This window comes from Echiichthys vipera (genome assembly GCF_963691815.1).
Source record: "Echiichthys vipera genome assembly, chromosome: 5".
In the NCBI taxonomy this organism is placed as follows: Eukaryota; Metazoa; Chordata; class Actinopteri; order Perciformes; family Trachinidae; genus Echiichthys; species Echiichthys vipera.
In genome coordinates, this window is record NC_139830.1 from 28,229,195 (window position 1) to 28,247,100 (window position 17,906).

Consider the following 17,906-nt stretch of genomic DNA (forward strand, 5'->3'; position numbering starts at 1 on the left):
AGCTAAGCAGCCGAGAGGCCGAGTCAATGATCGTAAATAAATAAGAACCGTAAGGGCTCCAAAGTAGGACAAAAAGACGCAGCCGCAGCAGGTTTTAACATGCAAATCCATGCCAGTGAGTGACTCCACACCCACCAGGGTTCATTTAACACTTCACCTGGCACAGAGCTCCCATGCTGAGCACCGAAAGCGAAATGATCGACTGTCAGTGTGCTGAATTTGATGCTGAATTATAAAAGATTCTGAAACAGCTGTTAAATCATTTAACCATGAAGCAAAATTGCTCAACCTCTGGGTTGTGACCCTACACTTGATACTCATACAGCCCTGCAACACTGATAGATTTATACATTTCATGTATTTTAAATCAGCCAAGAAGGGTCGAAATAAATATATACACCAAATTAAATGAAGCCATGCTTGACAGCTCACAACGTTATAATTTGGTCACATTTTGATCAGTTTAAGGGGAGACATAACAGTTGAGTAGGGTCAATTTTTTAACTAATAGATATAACCATGAAACTTCCACAGTGGCTCACTACCACATTTCCAAAACAGAAATACTGGAAGCAGCTTTAAAAAAATATGAACAAAAATCCTCTGTAAAACAAATATAGATAAGAATACATTTGGTGTATGTAAGTGATGCTGAAGTGAAGACTGGAGAGAAAACAGCCTTTAAAGATCCGGATGATTAAATTCAGACATTCTGCAACACATTACAGGTGATTAGGGTAAACACTTAGATATCACCGTCAAACCATTGAAACATGTTTAAATATGCAAGTGAGAAATCTACAGATGCAATAAGACAACGTGAAGTAAAATAAATGTTTTCTTTCCACTAATCTGAAAGAAGACTCGGGTTGTGTTGAAGTGTAATTCTGGCACAAAATCATCCCATGGTCTTTTTAATAAGAAAGTTTTTTGCGTGTATTAACTATTAACGGAGGAATCTGGGAGAATTGCTAACAGTGATTAGCTCGGAGCAGTACGGTGAAGGAATAACAACTTTTTTTAACCACTAATACTGCTCACAATAACAGCAAACCTCTGAATAGAATAGAATAGAATAGAAATACTTTATTGATCCCAAGCTTGGAAATTGCAGTGTAACAGCAGCATTACACACAGACACATCAACACAGTTACAGAAATACAACATAAAAGATACCTGAAAAAAAATGTATGTGTTTCTGCAGTAGGATGACAAGAGTCCGCTACACATAAAACGAAGCACCAACAACGTAGTTAGTGAACCCAGAGTTTATTAAAAAAGTGTTTTAAAGACTTACCTACTGGCCCCTGTACCAGCTCCTCTCATAGTAAAGTCCATTCAAGTGGATTACCAAAGTCAATTAAAAAGGAATTCAAATGGGCTCCTTCCTTTTGGATCTTTTGGATTTCGTTCCTGTTAGCAACCCTCCCAGGTTTCTCGGTTAATAGTTTATACACGAAAGAAAAAACTGTCTCGATGGCTTATTTGATGTATGTACTGTAAGTACCAAAAAAGACCATGGGATGATTTTACGCCAGAATTACATTTTAAGGAAGCAACATAGCCCCCATTTCTCAAAATTGACGGTAAAAATATGTTTTTGCATGTAGTGTCTCACTTTAAATAACTGGCTTTACTCTGCCAGGGCTTACATGGTGTATATTTTTTTTCAAAATATATGTTTTTTCTCTCTCTTTTTGGAATAATGGATGTGACTCAACAGGAGAAGCGATTCATTTCCTTCTGTCCAAACACAAGATAACACATTAAGCTGAAGTCTCCCCTACGCTGGCAGTCATTTAACAATAAGAAGATGGGTCTTAGTGCTCAGCCATCGCTGTGCCCAAAAGTGCTTATCATAAGTTAGCTCGTTGAACGCCCTCCAGGAGCTTCATGTTTCTTAATTGCAGAGTGCTGTTGCTATGGCGACATCCCTTCCCCCCCTTGCTGTGCCGAGAGCACACGGTGATGCTTTAGGCAGAGCTACTGGGGGAGAGGGGGGAGTCTACACACACACACACACACACACACACACACACACACCCCTCAGTGTGTAGAGGAATATGTAAACAGCCAGAGCAGCCAGCTATGGAAATGACCTCCCATAGTGAAGACATTCAGACTGCTCTTCTCCTCCCCAGAGTCTCTCTCTGCAGGTCGGATGCATTAGTGAAGCCGTAAAACTCCAGTTTGTGCTGGACAGAAATACGAGTTGTCTCTCTTGTAATACTGATATTCACATTGTTTGTGTCACGCACAACCAATTAGTTCTGCTAATGGACAGGAAATGATCCCTGATTAGGTTCATCGCCCTGGCAGCGCTGTGCAAACAGAGACAGAGGAGGCGACCTCTTTATTTTGAAAGGTGTAGATTACAGAGCGTTTCCATGTCTGCAGAGCTGACTGACGCTTCCTTTGAGGAGGCTTTTAGCAGGTGTTTGGTTTCAGCTCTAACTCATTTACAGCATTTGTAGCTATGAATGAGTTCCGTAAGTTTTTCAGGTTATTTGGTATACATTTTTGTCAACTTGTTCAGATTGTGTCGTGTATTTTGTTGAGTTTTAGAGTAAAAGAAAAATATTCAACATTAAAAAATTGTAGTAAAAGGGAATTTTTTATATGCGCCCTCATTAAGAATGCCCAAATCCCGTTCTGTGATTATGAGTATATCACATTTTCACACGTTTTCAATCTGAGCTGTACAAAAAAGCTTCATTCATCGAGCCAAAAACTGAGCATAAATGTAATTTACAGTTTATTTGTGACCTTTGACCTCTTTTTTTAGAGCACTCCGCTGGACCTGATTGAGACAGGAAAGGGGCTGAAGTTCCAGGCAGAGCGCCCCCACCTGGTCAGCCTGGGTAGTGGACGACTGAGCACAGCCATCACCCTGCTGCCCCTGCCTGAGGGTGAGACACCTGCCACACATCACACCGACACCAATTAGCTCCAGAGAATGACGCAGATGCAACAACTCATGTCACAAAAGACACGTAGTTATTTTCATCATCTTTCAAAGACACTGTTATATATATATATGTATATTGCTGATCACTCTGGCATTTTTCATTTTGAGTCAAAAGGGGTTAATAGGGGGCGGCCGGTGGAACAGTGTTTAGAGCAGTCGCTCCATGTAAAGAGGCTGAAGGACTCCGACCTGGGGCCCTTTGCTTTATTTCAGTGTTCATGTGTAGAATTTGTTGATGTTGTATTACACTGTATGTATAATGTATAATAATGTTAAATATTCTTTAATAAAGTTATGTTTTTTAGGAAGGCAGCCTTCTGTGCACCTTTGTGTAGTCATATTAGTGCACAATCCTCATAAAAGGGTCTATTTTTGTTCCGGCTCACAATATCACCCTCATAACGGTAATCTGTGAATTTCTCCCCTGTAAAATTAGCATCAGTATCAAAAAACCTAGAGCCTGGGGCGACCGGTGCCACAGTGGTTAGAGCAGTCACTCCGTGTAAGAGGATGAAGGTCCTTGAGGCAGCGGCTGCAGGTTCAACCCAGACCCTTTGCTGCATGCCCCCCCCCCCCCCCACACACACACACACACTTCCTGTCTGTGATATCTAATAAATAAAGGCTTAAAAACTGCCATCACTGTTGAAATTGATAACACACTATTGTTTACAGACATTTATTGCATTATTGGATTTTTATTTTGTTGTTAGCTTTATTAAATAAAGTTTATTTACACTTATTATTATTATTTATGTATTAGCTTTTACAAAAGCCACAAAAACAACACACACACAAGCACACACACACACACACACACACACACACACACACACACACACACACACACACACACACATAAACACATCTCTGGTGGCATGGCACTCTTATCACCTCTATATCTATCCTCCAACCTCGTCTATCTCTTTGTCATCATGTGTTTCTGTCTGGTGACTTTTTGGCCTTTAGTCTGTTTGTCTGTCTGTCTGTCTGTCTGTCTGTCTGTCTGCCTGTCTGCCTGTCTGTCTGTCTGTCTGTGTGTCTGTCTGTCAGTACCTGTGGGTCTGCTGGTCTTCCTGTCTGTCTGTGCCTCTGCAGGCTGGTATGCAGGGAGATTCCAGAGGTTGTGTCCAGGCAAGGATAGTGTGTGTGTGTGTGTGTGTGTGTGTGTGTGTGTGTGTGTGTGTGTGTGTGTGTGTGTGTGTGTGTGTGTGTGTGTGTGTGCTATGTGTGTGTGCTATGTGTGTGTGTGTGTGTGTGTGTGTTTTACAGTTGTCTATGACACTTTACTGGGCCCTGGAGGGCATTACCACTAGTATTGCTCCAACTACTCAAGGGTGTAATTTCCACCAGGCGGGAAGGTTCTCCTCACTTTTAGAGTTTCAGGCTGACTTTCTTACTGAAGTCTCTCTGAACATTGTCCTCTGACTGTCCAGCCATCACAAATATAACCATGCGCTCAAAGCAATAGGCTTACGTAATGACCAACAGAGAATATGTCAGGCATTTTACCCTGCGTGTTGCCTCTCAGGTTATTTAGAGGCTGCCCTTCCTTATTGGTGGAGGTTGTTGGGGCTGCATGTAGAATAACTGCTCTTTGTAGTAAAGTTTGTAGAATAGATTATTTATCAAACTAGAAATAACAAAAATACATTGTTATGCTGCCATTTTCATGGGAAGAAACCACAGTAATCAATGTTATCCAATCTCCTTATTAGCTTTTTTGTCTTGTCTATATTATCAGAGGTGACCGCACTTACTGCATGACATCAGATGTTAATCTAACTTCTTCCCTCCCCAGGCCGGACCACACTGGGTCATGGTCTCATGGACATCAGCATCCAGGGCCCCGGAGTGGCTGCCCAGCACTGCTACATCGAGAACAGATCCGGTGTCATCACGCTGCACCCCTGTGGGAACCTCTGTGCTATTGACGGGCTGCGGGTCAACCAGCCCGTGCGCCTGTCACAAGGTAGGAATCAACCCAGACACCTGCCCCATGATCCACTCTGCTGTATGTGATGTCTTTCTCTCTCTCTGCTGTTACTGGGAGTAAGTGCAACCAGATTGTCATCAACATTTAAATCAGATATTTAGTTTATTTTGATATTGATTTCCATTTTCTCCACTGTAGAACAAACATTAGAGGAAATCAGTGAGCAGATGTTGAAGGATGTGCAGGCTGTAATTTTACCTGATGTGTGTGACCTCACACTGTATCAGTCCATCTGCTTTCTGCCTGGTCAGTGATGCAGCGGGCGAGCCAGCACATCTGCTCAATAAAATGCACAGTCTGTGCTTTCAAATAGCCATCGATTTAAGAACAGCCTGTGGTTCCTGTGTTAATGAGTTAACCGAGTGAGCTTTTCTGTGCTAAGATATTGAAGAAACCAGAGAGAGAGAGATGAATTGATTTTCAATTTGCAGCCTGGCTGAATCTTAGATTGAATGCTGTGGAGAGGTTTTCTAAAATTATCCCCCAGGACTGGCATTTTAAAGGTAAAAGATTGCTTTAAAGGTATAGGGCAGAGGTTAAAGGGACGCCTCGACAGACTCATCTGTCTACCAGCAACACAAACCCACAGTGTAGAAAGCCGCCAGATAATGTCACTGCAAGGAACTCGCGTATTCTGACGTTTTTGTACTAGAAAGGAGTCAAGTCAGTTGATAAAATCTCTGAATTTGGCGAATAACGCAGATTTGGTTCGGACGCTCTTTGCTTTAGATGTTAGTTTTTAGAGGGGTAGGGATGGGACCTGGTTGGTTCAAAGCTTAATGAGAAGTCTGAGCTGAAGGACAAAAGAAAGGCTTCGTGTGAAACCTTCACACTTTCAGAAGCGACAGAAAAGAATAGTTTTGACTATCGTTCTTAACATTTTACCCACAGATCTCGGGACATGGCACAATCATCATGGGTCTTTAGGGCTGTGTGCTGAGCTCTAGGTCTCAGTGCGCTAACATTAGCAAGTAATCTAACGTCTACTGATAACGTCGTTTATAAGGTGGCAAGTATTTTTATTGCCCAAACCTAACCAAGAAATGTCTGTTTTGTTTGAATTCACAATGCGATTCCCAGACCATTAAAAAGTTCAAAAGGCCAAAGGCGTTCCAACATCAACGGTTACCATGTGAATAGATGATCACTGCTTTCTGAACCTACTGGTAGGTATTGAAGGCACCCCTTTGGGTTATACCTTGAATGGGCAGCTTTGTTTTCTGGTTTCAGTTAGGTAGGTGAGCTAAACATTTGCATCATAATACTGCCCAGTGCTGCTTAGAGGAATTACAACTGTACACTATTGAACTATTTTCATGTAGTCATAGAAATGGCTAGAAGTTTACCTCAGATCCTCAGAGGGAGCAGAGTGTGATATGAGAACGAGGTAAAGGGACAGTATTTATCATTACTCCCCGTGTGTGAACGCCCCTCTCCTCTGCTGTGTAATCACACACAGTAGAGTTATTTCTCATCCTCAGACGGAGTTTCACCTCCGCAGCACACGCTTCACTGACTAATATCACTCTCTTATAAATGCTTCTCTCTGTGTACAGTAGCCAGTGCTGTGCATGACTTTGGGGTGTAAGAACACGCATGTTGTCTTTTGGTATTTCAACCTGGACTCTGGCTGGGTAACCTGAGCGGGGACGCGGGCTATTTATACTGGCCCTCTACCCCAGACAGATCCGACTTTGGCCCCAGAGGGGGTTTCAGGTTTGAGGGTAACCCAGAGTTCACTGTCAGCGTCCTGGAGGAGTCGGGATGATAGTGGGGAGAGCATGAACGTTGACTGTTGACAAGGCGGTATCGCTTCCTTTAGTGTTAATGCAAGCTGATGCAGATCTAATTTTACAGCAGGAAGTGGATCAGACATGACTTGTTACACAACATTTCACTCACCACGCCCATGAGTTATGTATGATATGAGTAATACATTGCAGTGCACTTAAATCTTCCCCATACAGGACACAGGAAGGAGTCCACTCATAGTAAGCTATGACTAGATGCTGATGTGTGTCCCAGGTTTGTTAATGCTGTCTGACTTTGAAAATAAACACTGTAGTGGTGGCTTTGTCAGTGTTACAGTTCAGAGAACGTCAAGCAGCAACAAGTCGGTGTTGTTACAAAATGATGCGCTCAATCTGTAATCTGCTCGGATTTATGACATGAATCAGAAGAGCCGATGGAGGGGAATCCTAACAATGAAAGGGCATGTACAAACTAAGCCAGTTTGTTCAAAGCAGGATGAGCTGGCGTTTTAAAGGGATAAAGGTTGGTCGGCTTGATTCAGCCTATCAGAGGGAGCACAAGGGCAAGAGGGAAGCCTCAGTATTAACTGAGGAGGACATTAAGACTTCTCAACCCATTTAAAACTCTTAGCTCGTCCTAAAACTCATTGTTATAGACATGTCTTCTTGTGATATCGTCTTTTTATTGTCTTTTTATCTTGCAAGCACCTTAAGCTATTAATATTTTCTTTGTCCATTATTGATGTCCCTTCTTTCTATACAATGATGTGTAAATATGGTTATGTTGTACCCTACTGGATGTCACTATTATTATTATTATTATTAGTAGTAGTAGTAGTCGTTTTGTTTACACTGTGTATGTAACACCCTATATATATATATATATATATATATATATATATATATATATATATATATATATATACACAGTATATATATGTGTGTATTTTGATTTGCACTGTCAAAGCACTTTGTAAACTGCAGTTTTTAAAGGTGCTTTACAAATAAAGTTATTATTATTATTATTATTATTACTATATTTACACTGTGAGCACAGTAATAACCGATGACATAACTGGTACCAAGTATTTGACAATGCTAAGTAGAATTTCTTGCACACGTACACTGTGGGTATGAGGTACTCAAAAATATTGAAACCCAATGATTCTTTTGCAATAATTCATAAGGTTAAAAGGTGCTCTCCACCAGTTTTACACATCAAATTCTGTTACTAGTCCCACAGGAAGAGCAACCCTGATGATGTCATAGTGACATCATCAGAGTGCTATCAATTTGGGCTTGGAGACAGGAAACTTCCTTACAGAAAGTGATACCAACTTGATTTGTATTTAAGTATTTAGTGGGCGGGGACGGTCTGAGGACATACGATATTGAGTTGCATCATGGGAAATGCAGGGTTTTGGAGCTCAACCCAAACGAACCCAAAGATCAGGATCTCTCAGCCACTGTTGCTTTGATTTAACCGATTCTGATTGAAATCTGTCTCTTGTCATTCCAAGTGCAATGCAAAAGTTGTATCATTAATCACTGGAGTGCTCCTTTAACAGACTAGATAACAAGTTTGACTTTCTGCCTACCTCTATACAACAAGTTACATTATTCTTTCAGTTGTATCTAACGATAATAATGCAGAATTGGCCAATTACTGTACTTAAATCCAATATTTACCAGACACACTTAGATCTTAGACACTTCTAGGTTATTTCTATTGAATTATATTCATATTTATACTTATTCTCCACCACATTTCAGAGAGAAAAGTTGTACTTGTTTACTAGTTACTGTACCAGTTACTTTGCTGCTTATAAAACACACGTTTGGCTCAGCTCCACACTCTGTAGCTGTAAAATGTGATTTACACATTGACCCATCAGTGATAATAATCCTGAGATATTATATACTGTACATATCCCATTCCCAGGGGCCTTTTTTACACAGCATGAGCACATTACTTTTGACACTTCTTTGCCCAATCATTTATCTACTTTAATGAATACTTCCTCCACCACTGACCTCATGCAGCCCCTGCTATTTCAGATCCCAGCTTGGTTGTTTACACTGCATGTTTGTTGTTTCAGTAGGAACACATTAACTATATTAAAGGTCAGTGGCACAGACAGATATAGCATAACCAAGAAAATGATGCTACACACACACGCACACACACACACACACGCACACACGCACACGCGCACACACACACACTCACACACACACACACACACACACACTATTTATTGCAGAGGCTGATGTGCCCCAAGGGAGCACTTATCGTGAATACTCCCTTAAATGTGTATTTTTATGGCTTTCAAATACATGTGTGGTAATACTTCACCTTTGTTCTTTTATATAGCCTAGTAATAAATAGGATATGACACACACAAACACACACACCTTGGCAGGCTCTGTCTGCGGCTCCCTTACAATCAGGACAGCTCAAACCCTGGTTTAAACCCCAGCGGACGTTGCCAAAACAACATAGACTCAATTCAGGCCACAGTCTGACATTATCATGAGCAATAAATCAATAACTCTTATTGATCAGTTTGGTTCCTCCATTGTGGATTGAGATGTGTGCGCCCTCCCTTGGTCCTGAGACCCCCCTCCCTTTTTTTTTCTCTCTCTCTATCATTGCACAGCTCTGCCTCAGGATCTCCACCTTCTTTCCCTCCTCCTCCTCCTCCTCCTCCTCGTCTCTGCTCTCTCTCCCAGTCCTCCTTGCACTCTGACAGCCCCGACTCTCTCCGCGGGCTGAGAGATGACTGTGAGCCGGCTGTTTCTTCACAGGAGCCCCGGCAGTATGACATAGCTCCTTTACTATCCGTGAACAGCGGGGACGGAGACACTGGGCAGAGATTACAATGACTGTAAACTCCCGCACCGGTTTGAATGACCCGGGATACAGCGACGCATCAGCGGATGAACCCGTGCTTTAACAAGCGGCCAGGCAGACAGCTCCTTTTGTGAACCTCCACGTATCTGCGGCATATATTAGAGTCTATGGGCTTTCGGGATTACCATGACAAAAGAGCGCCGGGACAAAAGCCCATAAACGCTCCTGTTGTTCCTCAATAATTCTGTGAAACGGAGAGAAACACGTGGCTGTATTTAAAGGAGCAGAGGCGATGACAACAGCGGAGGGAGAGAGCGCTTTCATTCACCGGAGTTAAAGTAAGTCGGTTTGTCTTCACTGTGTTGTTACAAGGTGCTTTCAAGTCGGTGACTGCGGTGTTCGCCGTCCGCACTTGCCGGGCTTGTAATTAGTAGAAGCCGGTGTGTGGAGTAACGGACTGAGGGGAGACAAGCACTGGAGCAGGCTAACGTTGACTTAAACCGAGTCAAAGTGCTTCTCAGAGGCTAGTTGTGTGACTAGCCGGTCACATACTTCACATAGCTACTGGTTGCTAATGTGGAAAATACCTCTCGCATTGCTCCCGTTCATTTGTGAGTTGTTTCTGTCAAAAGGACACTTTTGCCAGACTCCGTTTAGAAAGCTTATGAATGTAACGTTCTGCTTTCATGTTGGTAAAGCACATGTAATAGAGCATTTCTTACGGCTTTACGAGAGTTAATATGAGTCAATGATTAATTCGGCAGACACACACCAGACATTACTTACTTAAGTTTAAAAATAAATACTTTTATTCTAGTCTTGCCTGTTGGTTGTCCACTGAAGTTCACCCTGGTGGGCGGTAGCTAGCCGTAATAGCAAACTAATAAAAAACATTAAGGTTCTACCTATTATGTATGCCGATTTTTTAAGAAACACCTTTCTGATATTATTGTGTGCTAAAATAAAGACATTTTGGGACGACATGTTGTCTAAATGCAAGGAAACTTTAAACTTGTAGGCTTTTGGACGGAGTTTGGTCTGCAACATGAACACCTGCGCTAACGTTGCTGTCTCCAGCCACTCTCTCCCCTGTAACTTCCCCCTGCCTCCATGTGAGTTCTGTTTATAGACTCCAAACAGATACAAGTCTGCCTCTGCAGATACCCCCCATGCAGCCTGGCGTGACCAGACCCCACTGTGTCTGTCTACTGTTACACTGCTATTCCTGGTTACCAGTGTGACCTAACCTGGGTGGTAACTGGAATAGAATTGAGCTTTCCTTTCACGCATTCTGCTTATCCAGAGGCCTCTGGGTCCATGAGTTCTCATCATGTTTGATGGATCTGAGGAGTATCACTATAGATTATTAGGTTGTACGGAAGCTGCAGTCAGCCATAGTGTCCCTTCTCCCTAAGCCATTGTTCCAGACCACATTACTCCACTAGTGTGGTCATTCTCTCTCCTCCACCACACCTCCTCAACATCTGTCATCTGACACATTGTGTTGACCCCATTGTAAAGAAAGGATGTGAGGAGTCAGAGAGAAGCCCCTCTGCAAACAGTCATCAGGCTGATGTGGATGTGACAGGGGTCCCAGCGGGCCAGGAGCACCGGTCAGACATGTGTGAGGGACAACTGGGGCATCTTAGAACAGAGAGAGAGGAAAGAGCTGGTAGCAGCTGGCGTGCATACGCCGGGTCAGTGTGAGGGTTCCTGCGTGTTGTTGTTGACATAGTCTTTGACCGTACATCCTCTGCCTACACCGAGGTCAAGGCAATGTGTCCAAATGAGGCTGTGGTTAAACACATCAAATACCGGTGCCTTGAGCAGACCAGGGTTGTGTTCACACTGCTGCTTACCATATTGGATTACCAGCAGGTACCAGTACCAGTAACTAAAACAACACATCTACTTCTCCTAACACATTTAGATTAAAGTACATGTCACCCTCAGAAATGCCAATACATCTGGCTGTTTGGTCTTATCTTCCAACTGAGCCAAAAGTTGAGTTGTCCAGATAAATTATTTAAGATTTATTTATTGTTAAGGCAATGCTGATGTATTCAGATTAGACTTTTTCTCTCACCAACATGCCTACTGATATCTAAACTCAGGGTATCATTTGTATGTCAATTCAAGTCATGCCAGGGATTGCTGCGGGACTATAATTTCATGGAGTGCTGTAAAATCAAGTATTTTATATGGACCGGGAGCATATGGTTGATGTTCGACCTGCTTAGAAAGAGCGGTATATATCTATCCAGCATATTGGATCAGTCCCTATTTCACATTCTTGTACAGCTCACATGTAGAATATGTGTGATTTTGTTCCACATATCCAACATGTTGTCACACTAATGGCTAAATCACCATGTTAGAATGTGTGTTAACTCTGTCCTCGCTTAAAGAAATCCGTAGTCGACTAATACTCGTTTATTTTTTATTTAGTTGTTTTAATGGACAGATCTGTAAAACTGAGCGTCTCCAAAAAGAATTATGCAAAAGCACCACTTTTAAAAGCATAAAAAATGACCAATCAACATAAGAAATCTACGTCGAGGAAGACCAAGATCATTATTATTCATCCGACACTTCAGTAACAAAATTCTCATATTGCACCTTAACATTTTACATGTAATGGAAACATCTTCATTTTCACACTGTAATTTAATTACATTTTTTTTTTGAGGGCAAAAGGCAGGAGGGGGACAAGCAATACAGGGCTCTTGCTGGATTAGAAGCAGGGACCATGGCTGTGTTCGAAAATCACTGCCTGTTTGCTATATACAAGTTAGGCCACTTTGAGCAACAGCCCACCTCTAATCCACATGTAGATCACATAGTTTGGTTTAATATTTATTGACGCGCAGGCCTGCAGCCATCTGCCTCTGGGAGCATGTTTAACAGCAGGGGATTGGCTTTAGTTGTTCAGACAAAAGGGGGAGAGGGAGGGAAGGGGATGCGGGGGCAGAGAACATCTGTTCGGACAAGCGATAACCAGCCTCTGACACGTTGCTGTGATGAGCGCCCACTGGAGACAGCAGCTGACAGCCTGCTGGAGACTGCGTCTGGTCTGTAATGTGGATGCAGCGAGCGGTGGGATGTGATGAAGTGTTTTAAAGGGGTACTTTGACACACTTACACATGAAGTTCAGTGTACTCGTCTGGAGGAGAACCACTCACACTGTGAAGATAGGTGTATGATGTCTCCTGTGGCTCTGAGGGGAGCTTATTGAAAGATATAACCGGTTGCATTATGGGAAATGTAGGTTTCATGGTTTTTGAAAGCTTGACTCTTATTATGGGTCTAAAAGTCAGGATTCTGCTACTTCTATTTTTTAAAACTTTTTTTAAAAAGGTCTCATGTGAGTCCCACATCTTTACGGAAGTAGGTCTACATGCTTGAGTTCTGCTTTAAGGCATCACTCACATAGTTGCCGGCAGCTCAGGCGATTTCCCGCAGTGATGTCTGATGGTTGGAGTGTCACTCACCACGTTTACATGCAGTTTATAACCCAGATTATAATCGGGTTAAGGTTATACCCAGGTTTCTCAAACACCATGTAAACACTGTACCCTGGGTAAAATCGGAGTTCTCATACCTCGGTTTAAAGACCTAGATAACTCCTTCAGTTCCCAGAGTATTCGCACATGTAAACAGCTTTCTCAAGTTACTGTGGGGTTTCTCGTCTGCACATGCTCCCCCCTCGCGGTGGTGGCTTTTGACCCGGAAAAAGAATAAACCAGGAAGCAAAGGCACCGAAAGAATTTGAAAAAAACAACAACAATAGAGCGTTACCTTTAAACCGAGGGAGGACTTCACAACAGCAATTAACATCACTATCAAGAAGACCTGTTTCGGTCGTAAGTCTGTCCAAAAGTCGGCCGTTTGTGATTTTGACAAAGGTGAACCGGAAAAAAAGCTGAATCAGTCCAGCTTTATGTTGGTGGAGCTCTGCCTACTGTACTGGAGGAAGAGATACTCCGTCATTTTCTCATTTAACCCCTGCTCATGTATACGAGGGGAACTTCAATAACCTGATTATTCCCTTAACTGGGTTAAGGCCATTTTCAGGTTACTGCTGTGCATGGAAACACACTGACTTATGGTTTGTGTGACATCATGTTGTGTTCTTTAACCCCTAATGTAGCACACATAGACTTTGCATTCCTCAATCAGGCCATTTTTTTCTGTGAGATTGTTGCTATGATCTCAACATGTCTGAGACTGAGCAACTGTGCTGTAGTCTGTTGAAGGAAACTGTGCTTGTGTTCCAATTTTTTACCCCTGTAGTTTAAAAAAAAAAAATCTCTTGTGTCAGTGATTGAGGCAGGGTTTTTACTGTTAACTGTACGGGCTCTCTAACTCCGTCACAACGGACTGACAAGTCTGATCGCACTGGCCACCGTAGTGTAACGTCGGGTTGTTTTCAAAACTTGAATCTGTCCCAAGTTTTTTTGTTTTTGGCACCCCCCTGCTGCATCCACCGCCACAGCCTAAACTCCACCCCCATATAAATGTAATAATGACATGCATGTTTGGGTCTGTATAGTACTTTTGATAATCCTTACATTCAGCACAACACTTTCTGAAATCGTAAATGTGAGCTTACCTGTTGGAAAAAAACCTCTGAACTATCTCAGCTTTGATGTAATAAATGTTACTCGGGACCTCAAGGTTTGCTGGTGATTTAGAAAATGAATTGACACTGACAAAGAAAACCCTGTATCCAGTATATTCCAGTATCAGGAACCCATATATCTATTCCATAATTTTATGATCACAGTTTGTATTCACTGGGTTTTGTACGTGACCCACATTCTAACTGAATTTCTTATGTGAAGTCAAAAGTATGTGTGTGAAGCAGCGGCCCAATGGCAACCCCTGTCTCCAGTTATCTGCCATCGTGGCATCTCACTGGCGTCAGACTGGGTTGAACATGTGATCATTTCTTCCAACTTTTTATTGTCCGGGCAGTCATTCCCTCATGATGGGAGTGCAGAGGTAGACCACCCCTCCTCCTTCAAACCCGTCCCATATCTTCCTCTGGTATGTGCATCTGTGTTTGATGGCCCCTGGCTCGGCTAAAGACAGTCATTGATTAACTGGTGGGCTTGACTCCCTGGCCTTTGCTGAGGCTGTAAACCATCAGCTTTCCATAGCAACCGTCAGCCATAGTTTTGGGCATCTCTTTTGTCTGCAGCTCCTCTGCTCTTTAGTGACGTCCCTTGTCTGTGGTTTAGTGGCGATGCTTTTGTTTGTTGCGCACAACAGTAAAATCACAACGACCAAAGTTTCTCCTCATAGTTAGCTGAAAGTTAATTAAAAGTTGCAGTAGCTGCAGCGACTTGGCGAGGAGAATGCATTTTGGCTGACAGGATGAGTGGAGGGAAGTGTAGCGGAGCTTCATAAATATACAGCTGCAGGGTTTTACAGTGATTTTTCGGCCGTGATTCACAGTCGGGACTCAGGAAGGCAGATTTCTTCAGCTGCTACTGGTATGTGTAGGGCTTTTATCACGGTATCAAGTGAGAAGCTTTATAATACCAAACTGATTAGCTCTAAGCTTTTTAGTAGAGCAGACTGTACTGTATGCTGTAAATAACATTGGACACATATTATAAGCTCTTTTAGGTGTGTTAGGCTCAACTTAGTGTGGGCTTTAAAGGCACTTTAGAGCCAGTTTATAGTACTTTTAAAGGAAGGAATAGCACCTTCCTTCGCTTTCAAATGAACATTATAATTGCTAGCAATCTTTGGATAGATATTGCTAAGATATAACAAAGTCATTGCTCTAAACATTTCTTTTTAATGATTATTTTTCCTATTCAGTTGCTCTTCAAAGTACATTAGAGTGTAATTCTGCCGCAAAATCATCCCATGGTCTTTGTCGGCATCAATAAGTCATCGAGACAGTTTTTTTGTGTATAAACTATAAACGGAGAGTCGCTAACAACCAGGCGTGGCTAACACTGATTAGCTCAGGGCAGTACGATGAAGGCATTAAAACGTCTTTTTTTTACCACTAATACTGCTCAAAATAACACCAAACCTCTGTAGTAGCATGAGAAGAGTCCTTATACATAAAACAAAGCATCAACAACGTAGTTAGTGAACCCAGAGTTTATTAAAAGAGTGTAAAAGACTTACCTACTGGCCCCTGTACCAGCTCCTCTCATAGTAAAGTCCATTCAAGTGGATTACCAAAGTCAATTCAAAAGGAAGGAGCCCACTGGTGCTTTGTTTCTGTGTAGGGACTCTTCTCATGCTACTGCAGAGGTTTGGTGTTATTTTCAGCAGTATTAGTGGTTAAAAAAGACGTTTTAATGCCATCACCATACTGCCCCGAGCTAATCACTGTTAGCCACATCCGACTGTTATCGACTGTTAGCTACTCTACCGGATTTCTCCGTTAATAGTTCATACACAAAAAGAAAAACTGTCTCAATGGCTTATTTAATGTGTGTATGTTAGTGCTGAAAAAGACCTTTCCTAAATATCTGTCATCTTACCTAATATGAATTGTCTCTTTTAGAATGTAATCAATGTAAGTGATTCCATTATTTGTTATTGTAATTTTCATATTGTCTCGTGCCTATTACCTATTCATAAAAGCAAAAGAGAATCATTAAAGAGATTTAGTGTTTCATCATGCTGTTTTTAACACTTTTGGCTTACGTGGCCATAATTTAAAGCTTTTTCAATTTAAGATGAAGCCTTAAATATACACTGAAATGTTTTTTTGCTTGTGCTCATGTTCACATGTTTCCATTTGACACATTTTTGTCCAAGCAACAAAATCTTCAGTACAAGCAGAGGTAGTTAGCAGAAGCAGTCACTAGCAGAAGTTAACGTTTGTCATGTCGATAAAAAAAAAAGAAAGAAGAGCAAATTACTATTTATTTCTGTAAGTTGACTTCCAACAACCTGTGCTGGCTCTGGAACGGGAAATGATATCCCCAGCCATGACAAAACTCTGATTTGCTCAGTTAATTTCCATCAAGAGAAAACAGCCAACCATGAAGCATCACGGGATGATCACTGCTGAAAAGAACAAAAAACAAGTCAGTGCACTACTTGCTCCATCAAAACAGATTCAAACCATAGCCCTTTGCTGTCCACAACCCTCAGAATCTGGTAGATTTGTCCCGGAAAAACAACAAAAAATGTTGATGTGGTTCATGCTAGAGGTTAGTTTGGAATAAATAAAAGACTAGATAGTTGGCACGACTGGTGATCACCATTATACTCGACCAGAAAGAGAAAAGAGCGCTACAGATGGAAAGCTAAAACAAAATAACGCCACAGTGCTGTATACAGTGCTTAAATACCAATATTCTTGCTTCTTCTCTCCATCCTGCATGTTCTTTTTGGCTCAGGTGTCTGCATGACAGTCGCGTGAACACGCATGAGATGAAATATGCTTTCACAGCATCTGACAGACAACATGGTGCAGAGGGAATAACTTGTGGCAGCAGTCATGAGCTGGATTTGAAGAAACAGCAATGACGTGCTTCTCCACAGAGCCAAGCCACCGTTCTGAGCGTGTATTTATATAACAGCATTTCTTTGTCATATCACGATACATTTGAACGAACTCTCCTGATTCCGCATGAACTAACTCTGGTAGTATGTGAAGCCTTCTCGCTCTGACCACCTCTGGTTCCTCTGATCTAATCTTCTGGGAAATGTACTTGAGGCTAAGCCGACACACTGGAAAGATTTAATGTGGTCGTGGCAGAGGGAAGGAAAAAAAAACACAGAGATGTTATTAGAGAAATGATGGAATATTTGGTCCATGCACACGCATCGGATAGGTTGAACAGACCAGGGCTGCTAACCCCTTCTCCTAATGTCACAATACCCTTGAGGCATGATTTGGCATTAACACGGTTTGGCCTGAGTGGTCCCAAAGGAATACTCACAAGGGTTTACAGTGATCCTTCTTGTCGGCTCTGGTATTAAAGGAATAGTTTTAATAGATGCTCTCTGATTAAGGTCCCATTTTCCCCTTTTCTTTTCTTTTTTTGGGTAATATACACCACTGGACTCCGGATAAGAATCATACATACATCTTTCTGTAGTTTAAAGAAATTATGCCTATTAATTGAATTTGAGGGCTTAAACCTCACATGCAGGAGAGTCACTTGACTAGGACTTGGTGATATGGACAAACTCTTCAATCCCGATTTCATATTTCGATAACGATATGTATATGTATGAAGATAAAGCATGTTCTCTGGTAATTAAAAAAATAAATGTGGGAATTCAATACTATACTATCCAAAATATAAACTCAGAAGTTTCAGATTTTTTGAAAAATTAAAGTTAGCAT

General features: G+C 41.8%; 1 protein-coding gene across 11 annotated transcripts in view; it reads left to right on the forward strand.

Moving 5' to 3' along the window:
* The window catches only part of phldb1b (pleckstrin homology-like domain, family B, member 1b), a 97,085-nt gene that overhangs the window by 2,915 nt on the left and 76,264 nt on the right, over window positions 1-17,906 (forward strand). For 10 of the 11 annotated variants that reach the window (XM_083913742.1, XM_083913734.1, XM_083913738.1 and 7 more), the window contains exons 3-4: window positions 2,787-2,910; window positions 4,771-4,941. In XM_083913742.1, coding sequence (XP_083769868.1) covers window positions 2,787-2,910; window positions 4,771-4,941 — 295 coding nt within the window. Of the gene's footprint in view, window positions 1-2,786; window positions 2,911-4,770; window positions 4,942-9,525; window positions 9,909-17,906 lie in introns of those variants that run through there. The other variant, XM_083913735.1, reaches the window with a different exon arrangement.